The sequence below is a fragment of the Danio rerio genome, chromosome 2 (genome assembly GCF_052040795.2).
Source record: "Danio rerio strain M-AB ecotype USA chromosome 2, GRCz13ab, whole genome shotgun sequence".
NCBI lineage: Eukaryota > Metazoa > Chordata > Actinopteri > Cypriniformes > Danionidae > Danio > Danio rerio.
The window spans coordinates 57,605,891-57,623,763 of NC_141022.1; the positions used below are offsets into that span (position 1 = coordinate 57,605,891).

Genomic DNA, 17,873 nt, shown 5'->3' on the forward strand with positions numbered 1-17,873 from the left:
CTCTCTAAAATAAAATCTGACAAGTGTCTTTCACATATATCAGGTTATAAGCATGTGTATGTAATATGAAACGTTCACGTATCTTATGTGAGTTTATTATTTGAGATTAATATTATTCCGCATAAAGAGACACTGTAGCACTGCTGAAGATTGTGGCTGTTTACAGTGGTTTGACTGATAAATATAAATTTGTAGCTAAATTGTTAACAGTGCCAAACAGCATTTCTCGTTGTTTCCATCCATATTAACGTCCTGGATATAACATACCATTAAGGCTAGAAACTGTTCATGTAGTTGATCAATTTTAACAAATAAAAATACTTACAGGTTGTGGCTCACAGTCCACAGCTTCGTCGGTTGGAGGAGTGTTTAGCCGAATCCAACACTGAACTGAGAGAGATTCTGGAGGCTGTCCTTTATCAAATGCTAGATATATCTTTTTTATTATTATAATTCTCTGGAACATATTTAAACATTTATTGTAAGCAATTCTCTCTTTGTGCTGTATCCTTTAGAAGCCCAAATACAGAAACAGAAGAAGCTCTGTGGAAATAGCAGCGTTTGGACAGGATTCTAGCTTTCTCTGCTGTAACATTACAGCGCCTCTGGCCACGTCCCTTTGCTGCGCAGGGTGTGTTCGTGAGGTGAATGCACGTAACTGGAAGCTCTTGTGATCTCACTAGCCCGGATGTGTTTTTTTGTAGTGCCCAAACTTCGTTTGCTGTAGGCTTTGTTAAGCTAACTCTGTGAAAGCCAATGTCTCCCTTTGCAGGTGTTATGTTCACACAGCTTCATTACACATTAATTAAAGTTTAAAATATGATATCATAGTGGGCAACCCCTTTAAATCTATTCCTGCTATGTGAATATTGCAGATACATGCATTGTGATAACGTTGCTCAAACGGTATATTCTTCAGCCCTAAAATAGACAGACAGACAGACAGACAGACAGACAGACAGACAGACAGACAGACAGACAGACAGACAGATAGACAGATAGATAGATAGATAGATAGATAGATAGATAGATAGATAGATAGATAGATAGATAGATAGATAGATAGATAGATAGATAGATAGATAGAGATATATTTTATATTATAATTAGGGCTTGACATTACTTTTTTTGATCATCAGCCACTGTGACTAGTAGATTTCCAACATTACTAGCCACTTGCCATTTTCACTAGCCACACTTTTATTGTTGGGAAATATATTTTATATGCATAAATTTGACTTTGACATGCTAAAATGACTTGATTTAGATGTTGTGTTATGTCCACAACATGCCTCCTCATTTAATTAACTTCTTGTGTATGTTGTGTATTAGCTTGCCCAGTGTGCATGCGCAAATGGCTTGTCGCAATGCAATTAATTTTTATTTTACAGGACTTTTTATGGCTCAAAATTAAGGATTTACCAAATTTATCTCTGAATACACCATATTAGTATTTCTTAGCCACAATGTTTTAATGTGTCAAAACAAGGAAAATATAACCGTAGGTGCACTTTTTAATTCAACAAACCTTTGCTTTAAAAAAAACATAAGATTTAAAAAAAAGAATTATTGTCATGTCTCTAAAATATGCAGAGTAATCTGTCCTGGCTAAAGGTCCCAGATTGAAAGCAGCAGGACTGTGGGTGCATGATCATCGCTCTTTGTCTAGTCTATTTCAAAGGGAACCGATCGCTCCAGTTGCGCTTCCTCTAGGCACAGTATTCGCGCAAGTAAATGGGAGCATGTGTGCTTTTTAACAGTCGCGCGAATCACATCATCTGTGCGCGCGAGTGATCATCTTCTTGTTCGGTATTTACCTTCTTTTTTGAAGGTAAAAAGCGCGAACACTGTTACATTTGTCAGTCGTGCTGCTTCTTGATTCTAAGATCACATTTGCATGAATATCGTGACATGCTCATTGTCGAACCTTGCTTTTAAGAAAACTACAATTTAAAAATGATTTCCAACCAGCCAAAGTGGCAAGTGGAGGTGTCTGTCTTACCCGCCAGAGCTGATATCCACCTGCATTTGGCGGGTGTTAATGTAAAGCCCTGATTTATAACTATTAGGGATGTAACAATATTGTAAAAACCGTCATACCGCAATAGTAATTTTTTTCAATAGTACCGTAGGCGCATGACTCAATAAAACTATATTTCTGAGAAAAGTTTGCTTAGGCGAATGAAGTGAACGGGAGGTAGCGGGAACTACAATTCCCATCAGCCTAGGCGTGGCCATCATCCTTTGCGGTCTGTTGTCTCTACAGATCCAGTAATGCGGAAATGGAGTGTGTTGCTAGTAGCGGGGAAGAAAAAGAGCTGGAAATGATTGAACCTAAAGCGGGTTTTAAATCGAATGTGGAAGCATTTTGGTTTCTTTCTAAAAAGATACGAAAAAGGAGGAAAGGTGACAGACAAAGAAATAACAGTATGCAGGCACTGCCAGACTGTGGTGAAATAAAAGTCGGGGAATACGACTAAAACAGTCATGGGGACTGCAGAACACAGCACACTTGTTAGATTGATGCAGACATTGACTTGTACCGCAAAGAGACCTCTATCCCACTCATGGCTTGTCCTCTCAAGTGGTGGAAAGACAATGCACAACGTTACCCACTGCTGTCAACCTTGGCTAAATCATATCTCTCTGTCCCAGAAACCTCAGTCCCAAATGAGAGTTTTTTTTTTCTGTTGCAGGGGACATGCCCAGAGATCCCAGCTTTTACCAGATTATAGTTATATGATAATTTTCCCTAAAAACCCATCTCTATCTAAGTGAGTGAGTGATTAAATGTTGAATGTGATGAGTTTTCAACAATACTAAATTGATACTTATTTTTTTTTTATATGGTTTAATAGTTTTTTGTTATTAAAATTGAAAAATTGTAGTTCCTGTTTCGAAACTTACAGATAGACGGCTCATTTGTATGTCATTGATATGTTCAGTGCTAAGGTAAATAAACACTTTTGGCACTTTTTTCGAGTCTTTTCATTCGTTTTGTTTTTCCTGTAAATTATTCAATAAATACCGTACCGTGCCATTCATACCGAGGTATTATCGTACCGTGAAATTCTGACACAGTAACATCCCTAATAACTATACATTTTTACTACATTTTAAATTATATAAATAATAAAAACCCATATAATGAACAAAAACTGTTCACTACCCAAGTTTTTTTCTTTTTTTTCTGATACACAAGTACTCTCTCTCTCTCTCTCTCTCTCTCTTTCTATCGGGAGCGGACTGGCCATCTAGCAATTCTGGCAAATGCCAGAAGGGCTGCACCTTTTTTAAAATGAGGGCCGGTATGCTATTTTTTATTTTTAAAAAAATATAAGTATTGCATTTACATACAGGTAGTTTTTGTTTCTTGCAAGATGTGAATATTATGATGATGATGATGATAATAGTGATAATAATGAATGTTAAGCATTGGCCCAATCGGCAATGGCCATAATCAAAATCTGGCAAGAATGCCGAACAAATATTAGGTGCAACACAAGCTAATTGTCAGAGATGTACCATAAAAAAAGGAAAGGCGGTGCCAAAAAGCTCAGAGAAACTTAAAAATTGCTCTAAAATCAGACGCTGCCAAATGCATTAAATTAACTGAAATAGTCTCAAAAGGGGCAGCACAATGGGTAGCGCTGCCGCCTCACAGCAAAAAGGTCAATGGTTCGAGCCTCGGTTGGGTCATTTGGTGTTTCTGTGTGGAGTTTGCATGTTCGTGTGGGTTTCCAGACACAAGTCCAGACACAAAATAAATATCTATTGAATATCTATTACATATGGTATTGCTTATATTATTTTACCATCTGTACACTAATAAAAGTAGTGAATGTGCGTGTCCGAGGGTGGGGCTGTGTCGGTGTGATAATGTGGGCTGATGTGGCAACAGTGCCAGGGTTGATTTTTAGTCCCAGTCCGCCCCTGCTTTCTATGGTACTCTCTGACACACAGGTAAGAAATTAGTTCTAACCTGTGTTTTTGTCTTTAAGAGAGTGTAAATGAACAGCAAATGTTAATCTGTGGATGAATCGTCTCTTTAATGTTTTGTTTTGCTTCATTCTTCCCTCAGTAAAGACGTCTGGAGTTTGCATTTCCAAATATAACTTAGAATCTCTTTCCTGAACATGCAGTTAATCTAAAACGACTCCGCCAACGAACATATTTGGATGATTAAAGTTATAAAATCAACTCACCGTCTCATGCGCTTCAGTTTAAAGGTACTGCTGGTTTAAATATTTATGCTTAATATTTCATCTCTAAAGTCGCCATCTGTGTGTACTGTATATGCAAAGGATAATAAATGTGTGTGCAGACCACTAAGTATATGGATTATAGACATTATTCTATTATTAGCCACTTATGAGAGCCAAGGTATTAAACATCCAGGAAGTTTGATCCGGTGTAAGTGCTTTGTGTTAAAATTTTGATGCCGTCCTGAGGCTGAGAGTTGATGTGCAGTTTTTAAAGACCTGCTCTCAGATCTCCTACATCATCAACACCAGTGATAAACATACTGGGATGGATTATTAATGGCTCACCTGCAGATTTTGATCACATACTGACCGCTGGAGCACAGGTGAAGGGAACAACAGGTGCAGGGCAGTGTTGAATGTCCCGACCAGGCTTGTTGGAAATGTGTGGCTTGGCCTACATTTTTGCAAAACCTGAACAGCACTTTTTGTTGTATATTTGTATGTTTTAGTTGACAAATGCACTAAAGGGGGCTGTCTGCTTTTTTGTGAATCTGGAAAAATTACTTGGGGTACTTTTTGTTGCGGGGTGGCGTAGTGGGTAGTGCTATCGCCTCTCAGCAAGAGGGTTGCTGATTCAAGCCTTGGCTTAATCAGTTGGCAGTTCTGTGTAGAGTTCCTTCCCGTGTTGGCGTGGAGAGTGTATGGGTGGTTCCCAGTGATGGGTTGCAGCTGGAAGGGCATCCGCTCCATAAAATGGGATGAATAAAAATTATGCTGGATAAGTTGGCGGTTTATTCCGCTGTGGTGACCCCTGATAATAAGCTGACGGAAAATAAATGAATGACTATGTATAAATTAATTTTAAAAATTTAATCCCAAAATATACTGCTTGATTAAATTTGATGATTTAAAGTATTTACATAAGATAATTAAATATTTTATTTAAATATTAAAATCATTAAATTAAATTATTAAAGTTTTTTTTATTTCACATACATTTTACTGCAACGTTTTAGCATTTTGTTATTAAATTAACACAAGTCTGTGAAAAATAAATCGATTTGTATCTATCAATCCATGTTTTTGACAGACATATCAGATTATTTCCAAGCGGACTTAGTCAGCTAAAAAAAAAAAGGAGTGCATGATGACTGTGATAAAATCTTTTCTAGAAGCCCCGTTGTAATGATGATGAGTTCCTAGTAAAACAGCAGTCAAATGGACCGTCCCGGAGGAGCAGCAGGTCCCTCCCCTTTGGCCTCTGATTGGACGAGCGACCTGTCAGTCACGCACAGGCGTCTGTCATTGACCGGAATCCCTGAGGCTCTCAGAGCAGCTGTGAGAACATCCAGCGAGCAAGTCTTCAACAGGAGCGCCCAAAAAAAGTGACTCCAGGACGGTTCATTTAGCGTTAAATAACTTTATTAACCTCTCTGGTACACCTGGATACAAATTGTTTTGTGTTTTTCGTTTTTTTTCCAAGGATATACGCGGCTTTGTCTCGCGCGCTCTTTTGGATAGGTTGATGAACAACGCGCGCTCCTAAAAACAATATTAAATAACAAATACCGACTTTTTTTCTGACGTCATGAGTTAGATTAACTACGCTTAATCTCTTTAGAATAGTCTAAAGTACTTGTTTTGTCCAGTCGGAGTGTTTAAGTGTTGCGCTGGTGTTTGATGGAGGATCCGGTGTGAGGATCCAGTGTTTGCTGCCCGGAGGATGCGCTCCGACCGCGGCTCCAGGACTTTAGGCGTCTGCTGGTGCTTCTGGATGCTGCGGTTCCTCCTGCTCCTCTGAGAGCCATGGCTTCTGAAGTTGTGTGTGGTTTGGTCTTCAGAGTGCTGTTGCCGGTGTGTCTGGCGGCAGGTGAGTGTTTCCAACATTGCTTTTCTTTTTAAATGGTTTTAGCTTGTGCGCAGCGTGGAGATTTTTGCGCAGTTTACGCAACAATTACGCAGCAGGTAAGCGCGTACAGCTAACGTTACCTCTGCAAAGTACTGGTTTGTTTACTGTAAAATGGAGATATAAATTATTAAATCATTTTAAAGAAACTTATTAGTTATACATAAAAGAAAACACTTGGAGAACACATATTTGTAATAAAAAATAGGTCAAATATGGGTTTAAATTAGCCAGCATTTAATTTTTTATTACAAATATACCGTTACTTTAAGTTTTTATTTTATTTTGTCAATAAAACTAAATTCTTGGAGAAAGTAAATTTGTAATAAAAGAATTGGGTTAAATATGGTTTAAAATCACTCAACATTCTATTTTATTACACACATTTTCTCCAAGTATTTTATTTTATCAATAAAGGAAAATACTTTGAGAAAATGCTGGATTGTTTTTAACCCAATGCTGGACAAACCCAACAGTTAAGTTGAAAAATGTAATTTAATTGTAATAAAAAATAACCCATGCAGCGTTGAGTTTGTTCATGTTTGTAAAACAAAAAATCAAATAAAGGATTTATTATAAATAAAAGAAAATACTTTGAGAAAGTATTTGTTATAAAAATGCTGGGTGGTTTTAACCCAACGCTGGGTCAAATATGGACAAACCCAACAGTTAGCTTGAAAAAATGTCATTTAATTTTAATTTAATGTACCCAGCATTGAGTTTATTCACATTCGATGTTTGTAAAAAGTAATTCAAAATAAAGCATTTATTATGAATAAAAGAGAATACTTTGAGAAAGTATATTTATAATGAAAAATGCTGGCCAAATACAAACAAACCCAGCAGTTAGGTTGAAAAATGTCATTTTAAATAAAAAGAAATTACCCAACGTTGTTCATATTTTGAAGACGCTTAAATAAAGAATTAATTATGAATCAAATAAAATACTTGGAGAGATTATATTTGTATTAAAAAATGATGGGTCGTTTTAATCCAGCGCTGGGTCAGATATGGACAAACCCAACAGGTTGAAAAAATGTCATTTAAATTTAATTTGAAAAAATTAACCTAGCTTTGTTAATATTTTTCATTTTTATTAAAGATTCTTTCAAATAAAGGATTTATTAAAAATAAAAGACAATTCTTGGAGAAGGTATTTGTAATGAAAATGCTGGGTGGTTTTAACCCAAAGCTGGGTCAAATATGGACAAACCCAACAGTTAAGTTAAAAAAATGTCATTTAATTTTAATTACAAAAATCCACCCAGCTTTGAGTTTGTTCATATTTTGATCTTTGTAAAAAATAATTTCAATTAAAGGATTTATTATAAATAAATAAAAAAATACTCTGAGAAAGTATATTTGTAACAGAAAAATACTCTGTGGTTTAAACTCATCCCTGGGTATAATATGGGCAAACCCAACAGTTAGGTTGAAAAATGTTATTAAAAAAAATAACCCAACACTGAGTTTGTTCATATTTTGATGTTTGTAAACAATAATTTAAATTAAAGGATTAATTATAAATAAAAGAAAATGCAAAGTATATTTGTAATAATACTGGGTGGTTTAATCCAACTCTGGGTTAAATATGGCAAATCCAACAGTTATTAATTAAAAAAAAATGTATCCAACACTGAGTTGTTCATATTTTGATTTTTGTAAACAATAATTTCAAATAAAGGATTCATTTTTAATAAAAGAAATTACTTGGAGAAAGTATATTTGTAATGTAAAAAGCTGGTTGGTTTTAACCCAATGCTGTTTAAAATACGGACAAACCCAACGGTTAGCTTAAATAATAAAAAAAATGTATTAGAAAATGATTGTTTTTTTAAATCCAACCTTGAGTTTGATTGACCCCAACATAACGTTAATACAACCCTACATTTTTAAGTCTATTATTCTATGTGTATAAATTAACACAAGATCAAATACAGGATGGGCCATATATATGGATACACCTTAATAAAATGGGAATGGTTGGTGATATTAACGTCCTGTTTGTGGCACATAACTACTGTATACAGTATGTGAGGGGGCTTGTAAATAACTCATGAAAGAATCAAGTTACGTTTAAAACCAAGAACACCATTGTTTTTCTTGCGAAAATCCCAAGAAGTTTATTAAGGTATATCCATATAAATGGCCCACCCTGTGGATTTAACTGATCTTTAAACTGTAAGGTTTAGTTTTTTTTTTAAATGTTGTTGTGGTAAACATACAAATTACAAAATAAGCCAGAAATAAGTTTAATGCTTAAAAGTACAAGGGAAAATATTGCAAAAGCACAAAGAGGAGACCTTGGCTATAGTTGTTTTAAATGAAAATGCTTCTAGATAAAAGCAGCAGAAAAGCCATTGAATAGCTAATTAGATATTATGTAGTGTTTATATTTACTTAATTTCAGACATCTTTATAATGATTGATAGGATTTCAAAACAATCCAACAGACATAGGATTATTATGAACAAAACTAATGAAGAAAAGAAGATCTTACATATATATTTTTTCAGCTTAGTCCCTTTATTGATCAATGAATTGCCATCTTATACAGCATATGTTCTACGCAGCGGATGCCCTTCCAGCCGCAACCCATCACTGGGAAACGAAAAGACAGTCATAATAATTACAATGAATAAATAAATAGACAAGACATAATCTTTTCAACAAATCCTTTATTGGCTATGGGGGCTTTTCAGTAAAATATATCCAGTATTTTAATAAAACATTAAATAATGTAATTTAAAAAACAAATAGATACGTTCTAATATACAAAATTGGTGCTTAAAGACTATTTTGTTCCCAAAGTAGGAGAAACGTGATTGTTGTTACACCAATTACAGATTTAAAATGTCTTCATGTAAAGTCGTGTGCATTTTAATGTTTTGAAATATTATTTTCAATGTTGGCACGGTGGCTCAGTGTCTAGCACTGTCGTCTCACAGCAAGAAGGTTGCTGGTTCGAGTCCCAGCTGGGTCAGTTGGCATTTCTGTGTGGAGTTTGCATGTTCTCCCCGTGTTGACGTGGGTTTACTCCGGGTGCTCCGGTTTTCGCCACAGTCCAAACACATGCTGTGGTATATGAGTGATTCTCACGAAAACTTTGACATGAATTTTTAAAAATGTTTAAATTAACTTTTTGTTTTTGTAGATAATTGAAACAAAGTCTATATATACATATCATTTAGTACCTTTTTGAGCATAATTTCCAAAATAAGGAATAAAAAAAATCTCATTACCGCAACAGTCTGCAAAATCGACTCTGTTAAAAAAGCGAGTTCACTTTGATATTTTTTAAAATGGGATTACTAACAGTCATGTGGAGTTACTTGAGATTCTGAAATAACATTTGTTTTTAAATTAACAGGGTTTTTTATTTTGACTGTTTTTTCTCATTAACGAAATCTTTATTCTAATGTTATTTGTTTTACCAAATGACTAAGTTTTATATTTTAAATCTTAAGTGACATCTTGTTTTATTGATTTCGTGAGATGTGTGTTTGTGTGTGTGTTTGTGTGTTTGTGTGTGTTTGTGTGTGTTTGTGTGTTTGTGTGTGTGTGTGCGTGTGTGTGTGTGTGTGTGTGTGTGTGTGTTTGTGTGTGTGTGTGTGTGTGTGTGTGTGTGTGTGTGTGTGTGTGTGTGTGTGTGTGTGTATGTGAGGGTGTATGGGTGTTTCCCAGTACTGGCTGGAACTGCTAAAACATATGGTGGAATAGTTGGTGGTTCATTCCGTTGTGGCGACCTCTGATAAATCAGAGACTAAGCCGAAGGAAAATGAATGAATGAATGAATTTTCAATGTAACTGTATTAACTCTGTCCAGAAGCAATACATTTCAACATGTTTTTTAAATTTAGTTTAATCTATTATTAGTTATTTAAGGACTTGTCTCTAAAATAAATACAGCAAAACAATTATGAAATGCAAAGCAGTGTTTTAAATGTATTCTGATGTTATTTCTTTAGCTTAGAAATGTTAATCGATCCCAGACATCTTTTTTGTAAAGAGTAAAATGACTTTGTTACCAACTAAATAGAGGTTTTAATTTAACATTAAAACATTAAAATACAAACATTGTGAACGCTTCAGCATAGAATTGATCAATTATATTTATTAAAGCATTATTTTAATTGACTTTATTTCATTTAAGTGGATTTTTGGGTCTGAGTATAGGGAATTGTTTTTACAAAAGGTTACAATAATTAACTACTACTCTGTTGGAGTCATTAAATGTTTCATGTGGCTCTGTGTTTGTCTTGTTTTAAGAGCGGATAATGCCATTTTTGTCAGGCAGCTTTATGCCTGGACTTAAATTTAAAAGACAGCCTGCTGTGTTTTACATCAATGACAAATTAATGACCATTTGACTGAATCTACAGTTGAAGTCAAAATGATTTGCCCTCTTGTGATTTTTCTGTATCAAATATGTCCCAAATTATGTTTAACAGAGCAAGAAATTTCTCACAGTATTTCCTATAATATTCTTTCTTCTGGTCTGATTTGTTTCATTTCGGCTAGAATTAAAGCAGTTTTAAAAAAATTTTCAAACTATTTTAAGGTCAATATTATATATCAAATTGTATGTGCTGTCATCATGGAAAAAATAAATAAATCAGTTATTAGAAATAAGTTATTAAAACTATTATGTTTAGAAACGTGTTGAAATCTTTCTGTTATGCAGATATTTGGGCAATAAATATACAGGAGGGCTAATAATTCTAACATCATCTGTGTATGACGAACTCTGATTTCACTCATCGGCAGGGATTGTGGCCGGTTAACAGGATTGTTGGGTGTATAATTAGTGTTTGATCACAAGGGATGAGTTAGTCTTAGATTATTGACAGAGTAATACGGCGTAACTCCTCTGAGTGTTTTAAAGAGTCATTCGACACCATTGACTTCTGCATAAATCGTATGGAATGACTTATTAATTTATTTCTTCTGATTGTTTCCATTTAGGCCTGTCGTCTAATGTAGACACTTTCACTTTGTTATTTGTTTCTCTGTAATTATTACTATCTAAACGATATCAATTTACATTTTTATAATATTAGATCATTGTATTAATTCCTATGGGAAATATTCATTTTACACTCTCAGAAATAAAGGTACGCAAGCTGGGCCGGTGCCTTCTCAAAAGGTACAAATTTGTACCCAAAAGGTCCATATTATACCCTAAAGGTACAGAGTACCACCTAAAAAGTACACAATTGTTAAAATGTAAAAATTTATTAAAAATTTACTGAATTTATTGTTAAAAAACCTCTTAAACTTTTAGGTACTAATATATACTTTTGAGGTACAAATATGAAACCTTTAAGGACAAACGTGTCCCTTTTAAAAAGGTACCACTTCAGTGACAGCTCGTGTATCTTTATTTCTGAGAGTGTAGTTCCATTTCTTTCTTTCTTTCTTTCTTTATTTATTTATTTATTTATTTATTTATTTATTTATTTATTTATTTATTTATTTATTTACGTGTTTATTTGTTTGTTTGTTTGTTTATTTATGTTTGTTTGTTTATTGAATCATTCATTTGTTTTTTTGTTTGTTTGTTAGTTTATATGTTTGTTTGTTTATTAAATCATTCATTTATTTTTGTTTATTTATGTTTTTATCTATTTACTTATCTATTTATTTATTTATCTTTTTATCTATCTATTTATTTATTTATTTATTTATTTATCTATTTATTTATTTTGTCATGCATTGATGATCTATTTCATATTTGTTCTTCTGTGATTCTTATTTTTTTAAACAATTTAATTTACATTTTATAATATTTCAATTATTATATTAAGTAGTAAGATTTTTCATTGTTTCAAATGATCTAAATCACATTTAATTATTTTGTCGAGCATTGATAATCATTTTCATTTAGCACCTTTGACTTTTGCTTAATTTAATTTAGATCCTCTGTAATTGTTTTAATCATCCCAGTCTGTATGTTGATGAGAGCATGGGTTAACCAAAGTAAACCATAAAAAATTAAACTCTAAGATTATATCATTAAAGTACAAAAAATCATTAAATCATTAAAGAATCATTAAAGTACAAAGCAAAATTACTAAAATATAAATAAAACTAATAAAAAATGGGATGAAAGTATTTTATGTATTTTTTTTTGTAAATGCACATTGTGTGTGTGTGTGTGTGTGTGTGTGTGTGTGTGTGTGTGTGTGTGTGTGTGTGTGTGTGTGTGTGTGTGTGTGTGTGTGTGTGTGTGTGTGTGTATATATGTATATACACACACACACACACACACACACACACACACACACTCTCACACACACACACACACATACACACATATATGTATATGTGTGTGTGTGTGTATGTATGTATGTATGTATTTTTTTTCCAAGTCTCTCTCGAATACATTTTTTAAGATTGTATTTTTAGATTCTTGATCGTTCTGATGTGTTTATTTTTTCTATGTTGAGTCCATATTATTCACATGTTGTTGTAGCACTTTGAGTTTTAGAACAGTTCATTATAAATAGGTTCATTATAAAGGTGAATTGGGTAGGCTAAATTGTCCATAGTGTATGAGTGTGAGTGTGTGTGTGGATGTTTCCCAGAGATGGGTTATGGCTGGAAGGGCATCTGCTGCGTAAAAACTTGCTGGATAAATTGGGGGTTCATTCCGCTGTGGCGACGCCGGATTAATAAAGGGACTAAGCTGACAAGAAAATGAATGAATGATTGTAACATAAGCTAAGTTAATCATGTTCTAACTTAATTTTCTAAGTTATGCAAGCTATTTTTATGTCAATTTAATATATTATAAATTCAATGGACTCATAAGATTCATTTGCTTCAGCTTAAAAAATTTTAAAATTTTAAAAAGGCAACCAGGGTTTTTTTTACAGTGTAACAATGTTAACTAAAAAATTAAAAAAAATAAAACTAAATGCAATAAATAGTGATAAAGTAAATGCAAATTTAATAAACATACTCATAAATAGGTAAATATAGTATTAATGGTATTATTATTGCTCCAAAGCAATAAATGCATGGTAAATTAGCTTGGATTAAACAGGAATGCATAAACATGTTTAAAACCACAAAAAAAAAAAAAAAAAAAATTAGTCAAATTGAGAAAAAGTAAATATATGTACAAAAAGTCTCCCCAATAAGTAATGTTAACAGAAAATACAAAATAAAAACTAATTTAAGGAAACGTACAGTAATGCATTGTGTTATTGTAAATGCAAATATAAAAAACATTTACATGTAAACAGGGGAATTAAAAATAATACTATATTATTCAAAAGCAATACATGAATTAATTCATGGTAAATTACAGTATGCATGGACAAAAACAGTAATGCATAAACATAATGCATGAATATAAATTACAGCATTCATGTACAGAAAGCTTATGATTATTTTAAATTTAAATGTCACACTGTTAATGCTTTTACCATCATGAAATTAATCTAAGCTTTACATTTATTTTTAACGGTCTTATTCGGATCTCTAGTTGCCCACAAATAATCCATATGAACATTAACTATTATTTAAACATAATTAACCCCCAGATAATATGCACACACATGCAGACTCGCACTTTTTCCCCTCGCTAGGTTTCTTCCTATAGGTAGATAAGATCCACTCTATAAGATGGTAATGTATCTCTTGACAGCCTAAGTCCTTCTCCCTTTTTTTTTCTTCTTCCAAACGCAATTGCCAAGCTGTGGAGCATCTCCATTAATCGGTGGAAAGTCGTTTTAACCGCATGAATTAATAATGCGGCATCAGAGGGGAGAAGAATCGGCTGCCCATTATCGTAAACACACCTTTAATATTTGATGATTTTATTTTTTCGGTTGAAGTAGTACTGGGCAAAGGTCATCTGCTCAAAACATAACAGAGGACGGACAGGAACGCTGAAAGTTCATGTTCTGACATTAGCTTTAGAAATGTTTGTCTGATGAACTTCTGTTTGTATGATATGATTGCCGCAAGGAAAGTCTCTTACAGCAAAACTGAAGCAAAAACTAGACAATTTTCACGCAGAAAATGAAGAAAAGTTTCCAAATTATTATTAAGCAATGGCAAGTAATTGACTCTTTGTATTAAAAGTGAAACGTTAATGTGGAATTTTAAAAATAATATGTATTTATTCCGCCACTGATATTAATATTAAATAAAAAATCATTATAATACATAATACAAGCCCTTCATCAAACATCAAACATTTAATTGCGCACATTTCTGTAAATGATTTGACAAAATAAAAAGACTTGAAATGCATGATGAAATAAAAATAACATGTTTGTTCTTTGTGAAGAAATTAAGCTGTGATTCTGATGTAGCCACATTTTTTATTAGCTTCTCAAGTTACCATGCATGTCAGAAGCATCATGTTAAAAGGAAAATACCCTGAGATACATTTATTGTAAAATGTACTGTGATAGTTTTTTTTTTATAGATTATTTAATGTGTTTTATAATCTAATAATATTTTTATAGCAAATTAAAATGATATAATATAGCAAATCAACTCTTAGATGCGTCTGTGATTTGTGTCTTGATTAAAAAATATATATTTAACTGTTTTATTGTATTTAAATGATTGTATTATTTTTCTTAAAGAGATTATTTTATTTCTAAATGACCTAAATCATATTTTATTTTATTTTATTTTATTTTATTTTATTTTATTTTATTTTATTTTATTAATTAATTAATTTTAATTTAATTTATTTAATTTTATTTTATCATGCATTGCTAATCTTTTCATTTTGTGAAATTGCTTATAATAATCTTGTGGAGAAATGTGTGCAACTAAAGGTTTCATTTATAATTGATAAAGTGCTTGTGTTAGTTATTCTGTAGCAAAATGTCAGTTATTTAAACGGTTAATTACCTAAATCACCTGTTTAGTGAAAATTGTATTTTCGTGATTATTTTATTTGCCAGTACTATTTTATTTTATCTTAATATCAGTGGCGGTTTATTCCGATATGACGACCTCTGATAAATAAGGGACAAAGCCGAAGGAAAATTAATGAACAAATGAATTAATATCAGCTCTGGAAGGAAACTATGCTTGTTTCGTTTTGATTTACTTTCTATCTATCTAATCTATTTTTTTAGCAGTTAAGGATGCATTAATAAAGAACTGTTATGAAGTTAGGGATTTTATTTGAAAATCCTACTCAGTGTTTGTGCTGCAAAACTCCCCTTACTATAAAACACATTTTACTGGACTGTCCTGCTTTTAAATTAATTTTAATTCCAAAAGACTTTTTAATGAAATGAACTCTTTTAAGGACATTTTTCACAAAGTGAAACCAGAAAATATTTTAGAATTTTTATCATGCATCAACACAAAAAAATCTTATTTACCTTATGTATTTTTTTGTTTGTTGATTTTTAAATTGTATATTTATTGTTGAAAGATTCCTGTCATGAAAATAGCCTTGGTCGCTGAAGTGGCATTAAATAAAAAATACATTACATTATTGAAATTTGTTCAACAAGAAAACACTGAATAAAATATACATTTTTGTTTAAACCCACATACAAATCTGATACTTATATATATATATATATATATGTATGTATTTGTATATATAACTGTATATATAATGTGTATATAACTGTAATTAAACTGTATATATGTGTATATATATATATATATATATATATATATATATATATATATATATATATATATATATATATATATATGTGTGTGTGTGTGTGTGTGTGTGTGTGTGTGTGTGTGTGAATGTATATATGTATATGTGTGTGTGTGTGTGTGTATGTATATATATATATATATATATATATATATATATATATATATATATATATATATACAGTTGAAGTCAGAATTATTAGCCCCCTTGAATTATTAGCGCCCCTGTTTATTTTTTTCCCCAATTTCTGTTTAATGGAGGGAAGATTGTTTCAGCACATTTCTAAACATAATACTTTTAAAAACCTATTTCTAATAACTGATTTATTTTATCTTTGCCATGATGACAGTAAATAATATTTTACTTAATATTTTTCAAGACACTTCTATACAGCTTAAAGTGACATTTGAAGGCAACCCATGTTGTAACACTCTGGTTGTAATTTGATTACTGTGAAAACGGTTTGGTTTGATTTATTAACTGAGGGACAAGTTGTGTTTATGTCTTTTGTTCCTGCAGAAGTGTCCAATCATCTGTGGTTTAAGTCTGAAAATGTAAAGTGTTTTTCCACCTGCTCTTCTGAAAGGCTTTCCGTTCTCCAGGAGCATCAATTATTCCTGAGATAGAGGATGCTTTGAGTCGGTTGCTGTGGTTTAGCTGCTGTCTCTGTAGGAAGCACATGACCAGAGCTTTGTGAAGGAATTAAGCTGTGATTCTGATGTAGCCACATTTTTTTATTAGCTTCTCAAGTTAATCGTTCATGTCAGAAGCATCATGTTAAAAGGAAAATACCCATATATACGAGCAATATTCAATGCGATATGGCTGTTTATACAACAGTTCTGTATGCTTCATGATAGCCGTGCGATATTCTGCTAATGACAGCACTCGTACCGCCCCTTCACTCATGTGCATTACACAGCCCACATACAGCAACAAGCAGAGGACACTCTAAACAATGTACTTTTGAGACTTTTTTTAGTCGAGGATGTAGTTGTTTAGATCATAAGGATAAGGTTCATTAATAAGGACAGTGTCTATTTTAAAATATTTATAACTTAGAGTCAGTGCGTCGGCAGCCATTAGCCTGTCATACTAAGCAAAGCCGGTTGATGTTGTACATTCACAAGATGGCGACAGAGACTGCATACTAAGCCCTTAGAGGAGAAAAATAAAATGTAATTTTAAACTACAGCTGATCAAATCATTATTAAACAGGTAAATGATATTCCAAGTCGATCTCCGTCTTTTGTATGTTGTAGTGCTGTATTTATACTAAAGTGTAGTGTATTGAGTGTGAGATGGGACTTGCATACCAGGAATGTGTGTTGTGTTGGCAGAAAGAAAGAAGAAATGCCCGCATGTGTCTAGCATTTTCCTTATCGCAAACACAACAGCAGTCTGGTAGTGGTTGCGTTGCTTTTTTTCAGGGTTAATTATTGTGATATCCTGATTGCAACAGAGAAATACTGTAGACTGTAATACTGTCGGGAGATATCTCTATAGACTGCCGTTCAGCCTTATAATCCTAAAATGTGAGCGAAATCACCTGTTTTGTCATCACTTTAGACATTACGCTAGAGAATCATTCAAACACTAACTTTAAAGTGACATTAGTGAATGAGCAACGGTTTCTGCTGCTCTGATGATCATCTGCAGATGTGAATGAATGGTGGAAGAAGGTAGTTCCTCATGCAAAATGGTTTTGAGACTCTCCGTGTTTGATTTTCTTTTTTATATACAAGATTATGCTGTAGAACTGTTGTATAAGCGCAATTTCACACTGGTAGCAGTGCGATGTGTCTGTATATTGTCACTGGTGGGACACTAAGGCACTCAGCCACAACGCAAGCCTCCAACCAGTGCTGATATACAGCCACATTGCACTGCTACGAGTGTGATATTGCTCATATATCGAAACTGGTAAGGGCGTGTATTGGCTCGAGGCCGAGTGCCTTAGTGTTCCACCAGTAATGATATACAACCACAACGCACTGCCACAAGTGTGATATTGCGTATATGGGTGTGTCTAGCTCGGTTTAGGTGGGAGTGTTGGTGGAGGGAAAGAGGGAAGGATTTGGATAAAAATGGGAGTTTACATTTG

General features: G+C 33.0%; 1 protein-coding gene and 1 long non-coding RNA gene across 4 annotated transcripts in view; one reads left to right on the forward strand and one right to left on the reverse strand.

The window, feature by feature from the left end:
• The window catches only part of LOC147846549 (uncharacterized), a 1,651,758-nt gene that overhangs the window by 1,057,127 nt on the left and 576,758 nt on the right, over positions 1–17,873 (reverse strand). The gene's annotated exons all lie outside the window — the stretch shown is intronic.
• piezo2b (piezo-type mechanosensitive ion channel component 2b) overlaps positions 5,535–17,873 on the forward strand; it is a 257,364-nt gene continuing 245,025 nt past the window's right edge. For all 3 annotated transcript variants that reach the window (XR_015478970.1, XM_087241404.1, XM_087241405.1), the window contains exon 1: positions 5,535–6,075. Coding sequence is in view for 2 of the 3 variants with exons in the window: in XM_087241404.1 (XP_087097530.1) it covers positions 6,012–6,075 (64 nt within the window). In the remaining variant the exon portion in view is untranslated. The remainder of the gene's footprint in view (positions 6,076–17,873) is intronic.